At 52.1% G+C, this 17,479-nt stretch overlaps 1 protein-coding gene across 1 annotated transcript in view; it reads right to left on the reverse strand.

The window, feature by feature from the left end:
* The window catches only part of LOC122388816, a 142,360-nt gene that overhangs the window by 44,101 nt on the left and 80,780 nt on the right, over positions 1–17,479 (reverse strand). Inside the window, exon 4 of the mRNA XM_043380214.1 lies at positions 14,858–14,998. Within this exon, the coding sequence (XP_043236149.1) occupies positions 14,858–14,998 (141 nt within the window). The remainder of the gene's footprint in view (positions 1–14,857; positions 14,999–17,479) is intronic.

A 17,479-nucleotide genomic window follows, 5' to 3' on the forward strand; every position in this document is an offset into this window, starting at 1 on the left:
TCGAAATTGCATAGCTCCTCAGAGACAAACTGTGCTAGGTCCTCCATTTTGCTTTTGTCAAAAACTAATTGGGGTTTGGCTGTTTTGTCATCGACAGGTGCGAGGGTTGTGCAGGATATAAATATGGGAAAATGATCTGAAATATCGTCATATATGATACCGGATTTACCTATAAAGTCCATTGTGTTACAAAAGATATTGTCTATCAAAGTGAGTTTATTTTCTGAAAAGCGAGTAGTTTTACTTATTGTTGGTAAGTAACCAAAAGCCAGCAGTTTGTTGAAAAAGGTGTGGCATTGGTTATCATTATGTACCAGAAATAAGTCCAGATTAAAGTCGCCACACAAAAAGGCAGTTTTGTTCAGTTCATCTACTTTTTCCAGGCAGATAGTGAGTTCCTTCATGAATTGCTCATAATCAGCCCCTGGTGGGTTGTAAAGCTGGCTCACAATAAATGTGAACTTAGAGGACGTCTGGCATTGGATCATCAGTATTTCCTGACTTATATCATTTATGTGAATTTCTGATGATTTTGTTATGTGCTCATCGTTTAAATATACTATGACACCTCCACCAGTTTTTGCATTTCGGTTTTTAAAGTATCCAGTGTATCCAGCTAGTTGGCGAAGAGGTATCATGTTATCTGACAGCCATGACTCTGACACACAAATTACATGCCAATTAATGGCTGAAGATTCCACAAAATGTTGAAATTCTCCAAATTTCGTGTCAGAAAGGATGGATCTGACATTAATGTGCAAAATATTTAGATGTTTCCTGTCTAGATCTGAAGATAACTTTGAATTTCTGTGATAATTACAATGTTGTCTGATGTGTTCAAACTTTTCATGTGTCAGTTCCAAATCACTTGATGTTACATGTACAAAAGGGTTAATAATTTTTTTGTTGAGCTTATCTGGAAGTTCTTTGCACGTTAAAAAGCTCATATAATGTGAGATTACTCACTATGGAGTGACCTCCAAGACCTTCAAGTCAAAGTTGTTTTTCAACCACCTTACTTCTGGAGGTCCAGGACACCGACAAATTACGCAGTGAGGTCTTCTGACCATAGAGCTCAAGGTTGTTCGTTGAGACCTTTAAAAGCAGCTCAGCGGATCACCAGTCGCGAAGCCGCCGCCGGCAGACCGACACCCCCCGGACCGGGTCACTACCACCGCACGACCACGGCCACAGCAGACATCCGCCAAGTGAGAAGCAGGCCCGCGCCTCATCCCGCGATCCGACTCCGGCGGACCCCCGCCCAACAAGCCACAGACCCAATCCTGGGGCCGTAGTAGACAGGCAGGCAAACGCCGAGAACCCGACGAGCACCCGCACGCCCGGGCCCGCAACCACACAACGCAGACACCCGCCGCACCCGCACACCCGCGGCAGTACGCCCAATACACAATTGGGATGCCCACCCACCAGCAGCAGACCCGCGACTTCGAGAGTGAAACATTGCCCAACGAGCGACATCCAACTCAAACAACTCATATATTCTGTTAAATTCGACTACCAAAAGTCCCTGAATAGCTACATGTCATCAGAGATAACAAATGAGGTAAGCTGCAGCGCTCAATTATCCCATAAGTTATAACATGGAAGATGCACTCTCCAACACAAATCACTAGAAAAGCAAACGCATCATAGACGTCTGGACAGCGGACACAATCAGCAAAGACAATCGCTCGGCCACATACGCTAGTTGACAGTGATTCCTAATTGATGTCCGCGGATAAAACCTTACTTCTGCCGCTTCAATCTTTCAATGTCTAGTTCACCGAGGAAAAAATAGCATAGAAGATAAACCATTTGACGTGTTTATCCCAAGGTCCTTTTTGACTGGGGCCCCAGCGAATGAGGAATCTATCAAGCCTACAAACATCCCGCAGGAATCTCACGATCAATGTTTCAGACGGGCACAAGAACGATCAGTCCTCTAGGTTCGTTTATTAATGGCACTTGCCCAAGTATCGCACACGCTGCAGCCGGACCAATCTGCGAATGACCAGGGTGACCGATGCATTAAATATGGAAAGTGACGCGCTCCATCTGTTAGATGGTTAAACGAAGTTAGTTCGAGATGAAGCGCAGTAAGGGACGGTCAGCTCGACCAGTGGTTGCTGAGACATCTGAATATTCCTAGACATCTCAGACAATGTCACCCAACTGAAACGCTCAGTCACGGCCAACTCGTCATACCGATGTCACTGAAGGTGTTGGTGCTGGTGTCATTGTCTCTTTGTGTCAGTGAAATGGTTGGTGTAAGGATCGATATCTGCGTCAGTGCCAGTGGCAGTTATCGCGAGCATTTCGTAATTGACAGTGGACCCACTCATTTGGGCGTAAATCTCGTGCTTCACTGTTGTAAATAACACAATGATTTTAGCTCGTTTAGCAAAGTGCATAGCCGCACGGTTGCAAGCGAATCAATTTGTGCATCGTTAGTCATAACGCTTTGAGAGGCATCGAGGCAGGTTTGTGCTGATGAAAGATTGCTAACATCATACCAGTCGTATGTGACTGAGGAAAGTAGAAGAGGAAATACAAAGAGACCGCTGGTTTTCACCGTCGGTTTCTTGATGAAACAAACTGTGAAATACAAATATGCTCAAAGTCATCAACGCATTAGCGTGCGACCACAAAACACACACGCACACAAGCACAACAAACATGAAACTTGATTCGTCCACCAAAAGCCCCACGGCCTAAGCCAGCTGGCCCAGCTCGCGTCCATCTGAGCCGAGGTGGTGGACTGGCGGAGCGCCGCGCCTGTTTACCCTGGGTCGACCGGAGCCGTCTCCGGCCACTGTGCCGCTGTAAAGGCGTCCCACGCGGTCCCCGGCACCGCTCCGCCGCTACCCACTGCACGGTTTATGGTGGCAACAGTAACAATAAACCACCCCCAGACGGGGTGAGGTCCCCCGAGGACGACAGATTTCAGACCGAATGACTGACAACCGAAAATGGTGTACGTTTTACGTACTCATTTGAGTTTACTGGTGAACGTAATTTTGTTTGCCTCGGGGTTTATCAGACTTTCACTAGCGCAAAGGAACATCTTATGTAACGTAAAGGAAATGAAAGGAAGTTAGTCCGGGTATCGGATTAAAGTGCTGCAAGGATGCCTTCCATACACAGACTAAATATGGCAGCTGTCTACTGAGGTGAAAGACCGATGATAAATGAAATAAACATACGTCATAGACAGACGCAGACCAGGCAGCGATGCAGTCTCTAACTAGCCCAGCCTGCCACTTCTTCGTCATCCCTCTATTCAAACAAAACTCGCTTGGCAGAACGGTGCGTATGGTGCGTCATCAAGCGAACTATTGCAACTAGATTCACGCTCACCAGTGTCTGGTAGAAAAGTGCATTGATTACGGTGGTGACGAAGTGTTAATGATGCAATCTATTATTGATATTGTACGCCGAAGGGATAACTGGCATTTCAGCGCCTGATTTACATGAAATACCAATCGCGGCACCGTTTCGACAATGTACTGGGTGTCTAGACAGACACGACCATCCCGCACTTTCCCTCTCATTGCGTGACTGAATACACCGCCGCCGTGAAAGTGCAGACATCGACCGACGGGAAACGCACCGACGACCCCGCGCGGCTTCACTCTGGATAACCACAGCCATAAGCCCTGACCACAAGCCTCACTGGTCGGCTCATCTTCACTCCAAACTTGCAACGAGATAACGGATCCTCCGCAACGGATCTTTCGCAACAGATCCTCCGCAACGGATCCACTCCCTGCTCTGAGCCTTCACGATTTCTTCCTCACGAAACGCTGGCTAGGACACCAATCATCTCTATATCAAAACATTAGATAGATCTGCCACTTGCAACCACCTTCCACCCGTTTTCGCTCTCTATCGTTCCAGCCAGGCTGCCCTGAACCGTTTTCGTTCTCCCAAACAGCGTTCGCAGCCCGTTCCTCCGCCGTTCGACCACCGTCCGCCAGTCGTCCGTCCGTCTCCGCCATCACCACCATGTTTACACACTCGCTGTCGGTCCGACAGATGTTGAACTAGCCCGGCCGCGGCGATACCGGCGCGGCCGCGTCGTTCGTGACGCGGCGGCGGCGGCTGCGGCGCAGACAGATGTCCGGCGGTTACCGGCGCCCGCAATTTCGGCCGTCTGAAAAAGCGCGCCGCCGACGAAAAACGCGCCTCGTGCCGCCGCCGGGATGGCTCCGACAGGGGCGGAACGGGACGGCGTCAGGATTGCTCCACCGCAGCCGCCCAGACGATGGCAATTGCATTACTGCGATCGTGACCCTGGGCGGGCAACTTTTTCGGCACCCGGACACCGCGCACTTTCATAGAAGCGATACTTCTGTATATTGTCGATAAAATCGGGTAAGGCAATCGAACCGAGGACAACTATGAATAGGGGTGAGAAGTTAACATAAGTACGGTGATGTAACATCTGTATTACCTATGTAACTAACATATGTTCTGCAGTGTGAAAACATTTAAATGGCCGTTGGATAAGAGTGTACTGAATTCTCTTCCGGTTGTAGATCGATCCATGATAATCCTGGCTCCTCATTTCGTATGAACCTAGTCAGTTCCCTGGACGTCAGGCGCTCTAAATTTGGAGCACGGTCAGTCTTCACCGGAACCTGATCACGCCCACCTGCTGCTCGCCTGTCCGAGCTCAGTGGCTCAGCCCGTTACCGACCTGCCCGGGCGCCACCACATCTGGTGGCCCGCTTCCGCTCCGCTCCGCGAGACGCGCCGTTCCGCGAGACGCGCCGTTCCGTGAGACGTTCCGCGAGCGACTACGGCACGTCAGCGCTACAGTAATTCATACCGGAAACCGAGCCAATATCGCAGCACTGGGAATCGATGGTATAGTGACCCGCGGGTGGGCTTAGTACGGAATCACTGACTGCCGAAGTTTCCGTGTAGACTGGTGAAAAAGTTGCGGTGAAAACCAGGCCAGCGTCCCGTTTGTATTCTTTCGGCGCATAATCATAGAGTGCGGGCTGTGTATTGAGGGTATCTTCTTTGAGGCAAGTGTGGATTTTCCTTATTTCACTTCCTGCAGTGCTGTGCTCTATGTGCACTGGACGTGCCCGCTTTCTGCGTACTTTAGCTTCAGATGCTTGAGCAACTGTATGCTACAAAGCTGACTGCGTGATAAATGTAATGAGCAAACGAACAGCTGGAAATACGACGGATCAAAAAGTTTTATCAAACGAAGCAGACGTACCGGAGTCTCATAAGCCACGCAAAAGGAAGCTATCTCACTGCTCAATGCCAACAACTTTACTTCAAACTTTGCTACGTACGAGAGCACCTACGTAGAGGTCAACTTGCAACTACGCATCCAGAGCAAAAAGCTTCGGCAATCGCCAACTAACTGCTGCGTTCATTGTGTCAGTCACGACCTACCAAACGCGCCACACGATCCGGCGGCATCGAAAACTTTACAGTTTCCAGTTGTGTTTTTCTTCGCGGCGTTCTGCGGCCGTCGATTTCAGTCTGTTTGCTGGCACATTTCCCGTTACCAACGCAGCCGTCCGACCAACTGGCCGGCGAGGTGTAGCCGGAACCGCCTTCAGGGCGCACAGAACCAAGGCCCCCGAGATTAAAGACCGATTCACATTAACCAATTAAAGCCAATATCAGCAGCTCACACTGATTCGCTACCCTAAATTCAGGACAAATTCCAGCAGTGTGTGTTCCTCAACTTCCTCAGGACTACTTCTATGGGGACACGACAGAAATCAGTCCCGCAGCGGGTCTAATCCCGCGCCGCTGCCACAGAAGACCGTCCTGCTTTGTGTCGCCTCTTTAGGCCGCCGGCTTCCGCCTAATATCCGCCGTGCATCATCAGCGTCCCGGCCGTCAGCTATTGTCCATCAGCCGCTGGCCGGGATTTGACACAAACAAGCTGGGAAGGGCGGCTTGAGGAGGGGGAGGGGGCGGCTCGTCAGATGCTCAGCGGGAGGCGGCGGAAGGGGAGGGGAGGGTGTCACGGGGCCAGACATGAGAGCGGCCGTGGAGGGGAGGGGTGCGAGGGAGGGGTGAGTCGGCACGAGCCACACGTCTCAGAACACACGTGGCCGGAAACCTATGTCACGTGAAGGAATGCTGGGCCGTTTCAAAGCTTGCCCAATGGCAACAGCTGGCGTAGACCGAGGAACACTGAGGAGGTAAATGGAGAGGCACGAAAAGAAGAAACGGAAAAGAAATAAAACCCACAGAGCTGCACGAGAGGCATATCGGAGCAAGCTAATAATATGCAAGATCTGAGGAAGAAGGTATACCATAATCAAATAACGCCACTGACACAGCGTCACTGCATGATCAGTGCACCATACAAAAACCAAAGAAGCCTAGTATAAACAGAGAGAGGATCGGAACCCGGCGGGCAGAGGAGGGTAAATGAGGAGGCGGAGCTGGCTGCAGAGATGAGCCGACAAAAAGCGCTGTGTCCGCCGTCGCTGGTCGGCCTGACAGGCTATTACAGCCTGCCGCCAACAGACGCGAGCCGCCGCGACTCGCAGCCGACAATGCGCCAACAATCCAGCCAGCCATGATAAAATGGCCGTCACAGCTACTGAGGAGACTGAGCGAATAATGTCGGTTATTAATCAGAAAACCTCAAAGTTCCCACGGAAAGACAGCGGCGTGGCCGAAAGCAAGAAAAAAGACGACGAGACCGACCGTGAATTTAAGATTTGCTCGTGGAAATGTATCTATTGAGAGAAACAAGCTCCCATTATTTGAGCTAATTTAGGCAAAGAACCCAAAGTTTTTCTTTTGAATCTTAAAAGAAAAGCGAGTTAAATAAAAAAGTGCATACAAAAATACTATAAAATGGGACACAACTCCCCTTGCACAAACCAGCACGCAGGGGGTTCCTACGGGAGGTGTTTCTCGCAGTGCCACACAAAACAGGGCGACTGCCGGCAGCCGGCGGCGCTGCAGCAGCGACGGCAAAATAACAAGCTTAACGCTCACGCACCGACAATTAATTACCTCAGAATAATGCCATCATTTAAGATGAAAACCATTTGCGACGGCCGCGCCCGTGGGCATTTCCATTAGGCTACAGTAAATTAATTTCTGATGCAGTCGACTGCGCGCACGTCAAGGGAGGAATCAAAGTTCAAAAGAAAAAGCCTGTTTTAAGTTAACCCGCGACCTGGTGGGGCGGGGGGGCTATTTTTTGCCCCCCCCCCTCCAGACTTTCAATATATCTCCAGAACCGCTGCGCCGATCGTCACCAAACTTTCAGTACCCTCCCGGACATCAATTTTACACATTGTGACCAAAAATTTTTCCCAAGGCTATGATAGGTTGGCCGGAAATGACGTCAGAGTGACGTCATGTTCTGCCGTTTTCGACCCAAAAAAGGGTTTCGCGGGAAGAGCTGTCAGGCCTATAGCTTTGCAAATACAGAAAAATGATAGAAACATAAAAGCTGTAGATTGGACAGGGCTACAAAACTGCTATCTCGGATTTTTGAATTTTTTGGATTTTGACCCCCAAAAATCAAAAAATAGATTTTTTGGATATAATAATCGAAAAATCCAAAAAGTTTTTGAATTTCGCAAAAACCGGAATATATGTGATAGTCCTTGCCGCCTTCCATCCACATACCAAATTTGAGATTGATACCTCTTTTTTTGGCGAAGTTGTAGCGAAAAAACTGTTCAAAATTGATGACGTCAAATTTTCAAACTCAATTTTTAGCAATTCTAGACCCCGTAGCGCAAAAAAAAGACCACCATTAGACTCCCCGTGACGAGCTGCATCGAATCAATACCCATTTTATGCAAAACTATCAACTTTAAAATTTGACCTTTTTTGGCCTGACCTTGACCTGACCTTGACCTGAACTTCACCAGAAAGTGACCTAAGCCGTACCTGATAGTCTTATAACCAACACCATTGAGTTGGAAATGAAAAATTGGCCATAAAACATGTATCACACAACCTTAGTAAGTTGGGCTCATGTGACCTGACCTGTGAGACCCTTGGTGACCTGACCTGTGACCTGACCTGGTATTGCAAATGACCTCTAATAGCAACATATCTACTAGGCAACTGACGCCCTACCGCTGATTCTCGACAAAATGCGTTTTCCTCGGTGTTATAGCGCATTCCCTAGAAGACCCGTGAACGGTGAAACATTTCATCTTTGACCTGACCTGTGACGTCATCGGTGACCCCGAGGTCAATGAAATTTGGTTTCCTTCGACAAATTTGATAGGCCTTTCGAACGCCGTTTGAATTTTGCGGATCCGTCCAGTAGTTTCGGAGATACGAGGGGGGGGGGCAAAAAATAGCCCCCCCCCCCACCAGGTCGCGGTATAAACAGACCCCACCAGGGCGCGGGTTAAGAAGAAAAAGCAGGTGATTATTACCTCACATTATCACTCAATATACCCTGATTATTACCTCACAATGTGTATAAGCAAAATGACATCTGCTGGTAAATAACGGCTGATGTTTGCAAAGTTTCTGGCAAAGTCACGTCAAAATACGTGTTTTTGTCCAGGTGATACAGCATATATGTAGAAGAAAGATGAAACGAAATATATTTTCATTTATAAGGTTAAATAAATAAGATATTTATCGGGGAACAGTTCGAGTACAAAAAACTCACTATCATCTAATGCGCAAACATTCATTTTTTTTTTTTGTAATATGATGCAACGAAAAGAGCTAAGCAATATGTTCAAACGCATTGGTATCCTTCAAACCGGCACCCCACGCCAAAACTTTCCACTTCCATCCTATTTTTAGCCACACGACACGATCATTACGGCCAGTGTTCCGGCCACGGTCGGCTGTCCAGAAATGATACGAGTCGTTTGCCGTCGGTCCCGGGGCTCACGCTCTCAGACCCGGTGACTGATGTGCCCAAGGGACCGCGACAGGCCGCCCACTGTGGCCAATTCCGGCGCATCAGAGGCAGAAGCGACACATCAGCGACAGACGCGACGCGCTCGGCGGCGATCCGAGCACCCTCGGCGCGCTGATTCCGGTCTTGTCTGGCCACTCGAACGCTCGTCGGACGTCGATGTCGTCGTTCAGCGCCGCACAGGTTTACGACGAGCCCATCCGGCCCGGGTCGCCGGCGACGGCAGAGGATCGGAGCCGCCCGGGAGAGAGGGCGGAGGTGTTCGGAAGGTGTGGGCTGCTGGGCAGAGCAAAGGAGAGAGAGAGAGAGAGAGAGAGAGAGAGAGAGAGAGAGAGAGAGAGAGAGAGAGAGAGAGAGGGAAAGAGAGAGAGACAGAGAGAGAGAGAGAGAGAGAGAGAGAGAGAGAGAGAGAGAGAGAGAGAGAGAGAGAGAGAGAGAGAGAGAGAGAGAGAGAGAGAGAGAGAGAGAGCAGTTTAGAGCAGAGGAAAAAAGAGGACAGGAGAGAGGGAGCTGAGAGGTGACTTGAGTCTAGATCACCCCTAGACCTGAAGCGGGTCAGCACCCTCGTTTGTCCCGTCTGACCTGTCTGATCTCGTCCGTTCTAGTCCGCTGGGTCGCCCTTCCCCTGTCTCTGCCTGACCTCGCCGAGAACTCTGTGACCCCGAGCGGTCCCGATCAACCCGATCGGGACCCTCAGGAGACGCTTCGCCAGACTTCCGGACAAGTACCCCATGCAGGGTCGCCGCTTGTACTCCCACCAGCATTCCAACAGATCCACTGCGAAACTCCGCCAGTGCCCGCGCCTAAGAATGCGAGACTCGAAGATTTAAGTGGAGAGACGGTGCGGGAACTCGCAATGGCACGTGTGAAGAGACCGGAAACGGAAATCGTCCTTCAACCCCTCGCTTCCGACACATGTCCTGGACTCAACCCTACCCACCTCCTCCCTGCTCTTGAGTCTGGTGTGTCGGGACGACGGCAACACCTCTGGGAAAATAATCACAGGCACCGTCTGCACCGGCGCGCTTCTCATCAGGGCAGTGTCCGGCCACTCAGTGTGTCGCCTCCCGGGGGTGCCAGGTCACCCGGTCACCGGGCAGTGCTGATTGCTGCAGGGCTCTCGGGGGAGGGCCGAGCCCGGCCGGTTGTCGGACACTTCAATCGACAGACAATGAGGGCAGGCACCGGGGCCTCGCGCAGGTCGGAGCTAGCAGACGGCTGTCCAGAATAGCCCCAGAAAGGTGCTTATAGATGGTAACTTCGGCGAAACAATCTATCAAATATTATATTTATTCATAAACATATCATGGCATCAAAATGAAGCAAATTTGCCTATAATGGCAACATCAGATCTCCTTACATTCATGTTTCCAGCCACCGATAATCACGACAAATAAATAAAGCGGAGTAAGCTCTAAATATATCCCATTTTTTACGGAGCGAGCGAAGCGAGCGGAGTCTCATACTGAATTAAGGGAAAATTCTGAGTATGAGCGGCCGGCCGGCCGGCCGGCCGTGGGGACGCTCTTCAAAAGCTAATATCTTAGGAACGGGACATCCGATTGACAAGCGGTCTTCTTTACTGAATGTCACTTGGACGTAAAAGTTCTGTGGTGTGATGGCCACCATGCGTTCTTGCCAAACACCGCACGTGGCGCGTGGTAAAGTTGGACATTTTTTAAGAACCCCCAAAATTGCAACCTCAATAACGGCACAACGGTTGGGCCGATTGAATTGAAACTCGGTACACAGTTAGGTCTCCATCAGATAATTCATCTGCATGTGTTAAGGTTGGGGTGCTACAGCACGTGCGCACGTGCAGGGGGCGCTCCCAGATCTCGAGAACGGCTGGGCCGATTGCGCTCAAATTTGGTACACGGTTGGGGACCAGTTAGTAGGGTGCCGTGCAAAAGTCAGTTTGGACCCCGCTTGCACGTGCGCACGTGCAGTGTGCCGCTTCCAGATCTCGAGAACGGCTAGGCCGATTGCGCTGAAATTTGGCACATCGCTAAAGACCGGTTAGTAGGGTGCAGTGCACAAGTTAGTTGGAGGTACCCCCTCGCAATTTCGCACGTGCAAGGCCCATCCTCTCGCTCGCTCCGTTGGTCGCCCAAAAGGCGTTTTACTGGTTATACAAGTCATTAGTCATTCACCATTCCTGCCTGCGGGAGCAGCTGTCGCCCTTGGCCCACCAATGTCGTCCGGCACGCCGCGCGCGGCACCTGCCCGACACGAGTTCCGTCGTGAGGTCGTGCCAGGTACGGGCGCCACCATCCGTCATACTAACGATAACAGGAATGTATTCCTGTCTGGAGACATAATGCAATCGATGACTGTATCGCTGCGCACCGAATCGAGTCGATAAATCGACAACAGAGATACGGGCAGGTAACACGAAATGACCTACTGGAGCTGAAAGAACCACACCGGCCGCGCATTTATCAGACCCGTCAGGGAAAATCAGATAAGGAAAAGGTCAGGGGTCGGAGCTTATGCCATGGATCAGGTCTGAATCTGAGGTCAGATCACAGGCCGGGGGTCAGGGGGATTGGACGCCGGCTGTGACTCATGGTAGGTCGAGCGGATCAGCAGCGGCATATATAACGAGAGCAGGACCAACCCGAATGGCTGCGCCGTATGTGAGCGCTTAGCAAAGTGCAACACAAGAGTGAAGCTAGAAGTGAAGACAGGTCCAGCATGCCTTAGTCCAGTTGGAAAAGACAGAAGCGCTATGCGCTCTTCTCGTATGCCAGTTTTGAACTCATGAAAGCGAGCCGCGCTCGTCTGTTTCACACGCCGTCGCAACGAGAGCGATCTGTTTGGAGACGACGGAACGGCGGCAGCAGCGGCGCAAAGAGGGGAGAGTCCTTGGTCTGTGGCCCATCAGGTGATTTATTGGCATCGGTAGCCAGGGGCGGATCCAGGAAAACTCCAAGGGGAGGGTCATGAATCGAAGTGGTGCCCCTACCTATACCCAAAATTAAAAACTCAACGGATTTCGTCCACTTCATTTTGGTGGTGCCCCCATTTTCAGTTTTTTTCTTTTTCTTTTTTCTTTTTAGTCAGTATCTTAACTCTTAGCCACAACCACATTTACCAATTGTAAGCAAGTATATATGAATGTGCTATGTGTATATATGTTGTGGACGCTGAGTAGTGAGTACTTACCAGGAACGTTATCAGGTAAGCAAATCGTTGTCAGTCCGACGAACTTGACCCTGGCGTCTAAAGGGTCTGTCCTTGACACTTCAGGCTTGTCAGGGGCACCAAAGTCCTTCCAGGGACACCACAAACCTGTCAGGGGCACCTACGGCCTTGTAGGGGCGCCACAGGCCCACCAGGGGCACCACAGGCCTGCCAGGAAGCAGGGGCACCACAGGTCTAGCAAGTATACACGACAGGCCTGTCAGGGGCACAACGGGCCTGTTGGGCCCATGAGCACCCCTAGGGGCAGGGGTCCTTCCAGGGGCACCGCAGGCCTGTGAGGGGCACCAGCGGCCTAGCAGGGGCACCAGTCAACACAGGCCTGTCAGGGGCACCACAGACCTGCCAGGGGCACCAGAGGCCTGCCAGGAGCACCACGGACCTGTCAGGGCCCAGGGGCACCACGGGCCTGTCGAGAGGCACTTCAGGCTTTTCAGGGGCACCATAGTCCTCTCCGGGCGCAGGGGTAGCAGGGGCACCAGAGGCCTGCCAGGGGCACTACAGGCCTAGCAAGGGCACCACTGATCTATCAGGGGCACCACGAGCCTGTCATAGCCAGGCATCTCAGGCTTGTCAAGGCCCAGAGGCACCACAGGTCTGTGAGGGGCACCAGCGACCTAGCAGGGGCACCAGTCAACACAGGTCTGCCAGGGGCGCCACAGACCTGCCAGGGGCACCACAGACCTGCCAGGGGCACCAGAGGTCTGCCAGGGGCACCTTGGGCCTGTCAGGGGCACCACGGGCCTGCCGAGGGGCAATTCAGACTTTTCAGGGGCACCAGTCCTCTCCGGGCGCAGGGGTACCAGCGGCCTAGCAAGGGCACCAGAGGCCTGCCAGGGGCACCATAGGCCTAACAAGGGCACCACGGGCCTGCCAGGGGCACCTCAGGCTTGTCAGGGCCCAGGGACACCACAGTCCTTCCAAGGGCACCGCAAGCCTGTCAGGGGCACCAGAGGCCTGCCAGGGGCACCACAGGCCTAGCAAGGGCACCACTGGCCTGTCAGGGGCACCTCAGGCTTGTCAGGGCCCAGGGGCACCACAGTCCTTCCAGGGGCATTACAAGCCTGTCAGGGGCACCAGAGGCCTAGCAAGGGCACCACAGGCCTGCCATGGACACCACAGGCCTGCCAGGGGCACCACCGGCCTTGCAGGGGCGCCTCAGGCCTGTCAGGGGCACCACGTGCCTGCCGGGGACACTTCAGGCTTGTCAGGGGCGTTACAGTCCTGTCAGGGCCCAGGGGCACCAGGCCCGTGGTGTCCCTGCTAGGCCTGTGGTGCCCCTGGCGGTCCTGTGGTGCCCCTGCCAGGCCCAGGACTGTGATACCCCTGATAGGCCGATGGTGCCCCTGGCAGGTCTTTGGGCCCCGGGCCTCAAGCGGGGGGCCATGACCCATGTGACCCCCCCCCCCTTGGATCCGCCCCTGTCGGTAGCGGAACGAGACAACTAGACACAACAGACTGCTCAGTGCTCCGTGGTGCGTCTGCTCCGTGGTTGACACATGGAGCTCACGACATCATAAAGCAGGGAGCCGAATATGAAGTGGCTGCAGAGAAAAATCTAAAACCGCAGACACATAGTGGAAAATGGCGTCAGTGATCACTTTCACTGAATATTGCCACTGCTGGCCATCATCACACTTCAGCACCATAGACTCTTGATACTCGGCAGTAAAACCGGCATTCTGAAGCAATTCTTCAGACTGCCTATCATCACATTCAATGTGTGCGGTTATCAGTTTTATGGTTTTATCAAACACCTTTATTAGGATTGTTTCATTTCCAGGAGTATAAAAAGCAAAAGATCAGCTAAAAAGCCCACATTAGCCTCAGAGTAGCGCACAACGTACACGTTAACGCTATGCACATGAAAAGCGTGTGTACATATTAGTACCTATCCTTGATGCTGCGGACGCCTGAGCCCTATCCAAAATATCTGTGTTGCCCTAATCTCGCCAATCGACAAGTCAGAAACCAACACAATCACAGGATCAGTGATCCGGATCCGAAGCAGGTCGATACGAACTCATCACTGGAAAGTCGGGAATCACATAATCTCCAACCCACGCACAACCACATCTCAGCGCCGATTTCGGCTCGATGATCTGACAGGCTGACATGCAACGTAAAAGCACAAGAGCAATGTCGTTCTTGGTATTTCCTAGAAACGAATCTTGAGACGCGCGCTGCTGAGCGACTCGGAAAATGCGTGCAGCAGGGTAAAGGAAGCGGTTGACGAAACGGTACTTTAAAAGCCAGCCGAGCTCGAATTCAATCACGCTGCATGATGGTCGAGAGATCTATTCAAATAAATGTGAGTTCTTTGGTGAAATCCCTCGCGAGTGAGAGAAGTGTTTGCGTCCGGCTCAACACAGACAAGTAGAAAACGGCGCGGACAATAAAACTGCGTGAATATTCTAAGGATGCTTCACAGCGATACAATGCCAAACAGGATTCGAGCTTTTCTCCGACCATTGTCTCTGAAGAGTCAACAACATTATGCTGCACCGAACAAACTCGCAGCTGCACTTAATGCACTGTATGCAGCCGAACGGCGGAGCGATGGGTTCGGTAAAAAGCATCGCTATGCCACTGCGGAAGATGACTCTCACCCCTCACTCGTCCTCTCACCGTTCCATATTTCTCATTTAACACAATCCTTCACTCACAAAAAAACCCTAACTGAGACATCACCAACCCCGCCGGAACAGCCCCATCCCCGGGTCATCTCCCCAGTCACACCCCTGTGTCACTCACCTGACTATGACCGGTTTCTCGCTGCCGGCCACAAAGCCGAAGCCCAGCTCGGGGTGCCGGTGGAGGGTGACCTGCCGGGGCTCCGGTGGAGGCTCCTCCTCCTGCCGCGGGTCCTCGTAGGTCGTGGTGCGGTTCAGGTGGCTGAAAGAACGATCACGGGTTAGCTAAGAGATAAAAGTTGGCGCTGGAGGGCATGGACGGTTCAGATCCATCAACAAGGAAGAAGTCCTAGAAGTGCAAAACTTCATGATCTCCAGCCGGCATGTCAGACAGCTCGCAAACATGCATACAAAAATTTACAATACATGGTGCAAATAATCCGGGAAAGGCAGGAGTTCGAACATTCTGCATATTTTTTTTTTGCCTGTGTCGTGCACCGTGTGACGGCTGGCGCGGGTGGTGAGCCGGTCTGTCTTGCGCGGAGACCGCACACAAAGCCAGCGCGCCGTCAATGGGATGTGACAATGGTGATTAGGAGCCACTCAAGCGGGCGCCGGGCGCCGGCAATGGCCATTTACTCAGCCATTAGGCAGTCTGCGGCGCCCTAACGGACGGCCGCCGGTGCTCGCTCGGTCGGAGGAACGCCGCCCGGTGGCTCCATGAGAGGGATTTAGCCGAGCCTGATTGTCACCGACCAAGGCTATAGAACTCCAGGTAAGGACACCAGCCGTTTGACCTTGAACGCCGCCGGCCGGCCGATGACGTCATTGGAGGCAAGCCGGCTCGGCGGACACACAAGGCGAATGCATAACGGAGGGGCGTTGGAACGTTGCGGGAGCCGGGGAGATATTTTAATGTGGTTGTATACCACCATTGTTATGTTTATTGATCTACAGACTGCATTCTTTTAAACCTCGATGCACTCTAGGCCTGGATGGTTCGTACAGTCTGTCTTAAAAGTACCGCGCAAAGTGACGGTGGATCCATCAAGCCTGACTGAGGAAGGGGCTGCTATAATTTGAAAGTCACTGAACCAATTGACCTAGGGAATGGACGAGGATGTGAATTGCTTCAGTGACTCAAATTTAGTAGGCCCTTCCTCGGTCAGGCATGATGGATCCACCGTCACTTTGCGCGGTACTTTTAAGACAGACTGTACATTCGTAGAACGATCACCCCGTCCGAAGTCCGTGGTCGAAGCTGTCATAGTATTAAAGACACTAAGACGGGTGCAATAACGGCGATCCGATCCCGTCTCTGGCGAATCTAGAGGGGTCGTAAGGACCCAGGCCGAATCTGACCGTCTATTTTTAGGGAAACGGGGTGGGTGAATTGACAACCGATGGCTTAAGAGATAATGAGAAGAGATCCCGTCGTCGATTGTTGTTTGACAGACAACACATGTTGTACTGGACGTATGACCATCAGAGGTAATGCCTGAACGTAGGCAAGCATAATTGTTCTGTCATACTGTTTAGGAATATAAAATGGTAATGGAGATTATTGAGGATATGATCTCTACATTACAGGAATTCGCTAATTACTACGGCCCATAGGGGCACCGCCGGAGCTGTTGTTTTGCCATCGGTCCCAGGCAACTCCAGGGAGCTGCAGTACCCGGCGGCCAAAGCGGCCCACCTCGTCGACTCGCAGGTCCTGTGGGATTCCGTGATGCTTTAGTGCTTCACCCACTGTCAGGAACTCAGCCCGACTGTTCGATTCCCCTCTCGCCTCTGGCCTTTGTCCAAATCAAATCTAACCAAAAGACTGTGGATTTGGCTCCTCACGTCTTATTGCCACGATAAGTCAATCAAACAGACAAACAAAACTGTGCAATGCAATGACTTGATATTACAACGTGACTCGAATGCGACATGAGCGCAGTCGCTACCCGTAAATTGCCTCCTTGAAACCACGGTGAGGCCATGGGAACGAGTTAAGTGCCGCAAACATGTAAATTAAATTCCGGTAGCCAAAAGAGGATCTTGTTAGAGGTAGGACTGCAGTCCCATCTCTTTAGATTTTGGCTGTTCGGCGCAATTTAGTTGGTGGGCTTCGAACAGGACAGTAGTCCCATTCTCAACAGCGTGCAACAAATTACGCCGAACACGTTGCCGCGGAGCGAGCTGACATAGCCGGCACATCAGTCCGACTCCGAGAGCCACACCACACGGACAACGTTCCGGTCCCGCCCGAATCTCCTGCGAGAGTGCGCCGCCGCCGCGGCACCGGCCCCACATCACCGCCAGTCACGTGATCCACGGGTCACCAATCAGCGAACGCGCCGCGCGGCGCGGCCGAGCGCCCGCCGGGTAGACTGCGCCGCAGCGCTGCTCGCTGCAGCAGCGGCGGCCAGCCGGTTGGCCCGGCGGCCGTAAAGATGTAACAAATACTAACATTTCTCCCCACCAAAATGTGGGAACTCTAAAGTTAACACATTTTCAACACGACGCGCTTACAAATTACAAGTAAACACACATCACACCACTGTCCGCACGCTTGGTTGCGGCAGTCGTTGCGGGCCTCGTCAGTCCTCCCGCAGCTGGCCATGGGTCCTTGGACCGGAGGCCAGCGTCATCGGCTGCGTCCTCTTTTTCCTCCTTTTCCACAGGCGTGGGAACGCTGGGAAGTGAGGCGGTGCTGCCGGTGGTGCAGGCGTCCTCCAGCTCAGGCTCCACCTCT

Source organism: Amphibalanus amphitrite, unplaced genomic scaffold, assembly GCF_019059575.1.
Source record: "Amphibalanus amphitrite isolate SeventyFive unplaced genomic scaffold, NRLGWU_Aamphi_draft 000336F_arrow, whole genome shotgun sequence".
In the NCBI taxonomy this organism is placed as follows: domain Eukaryota; kingdom Metazoa; phylum Arthropoda; class Thecostraca; order Balanomorpha; family Balanidae; genus Amphibalanus; species Amphibalanus amphitrite.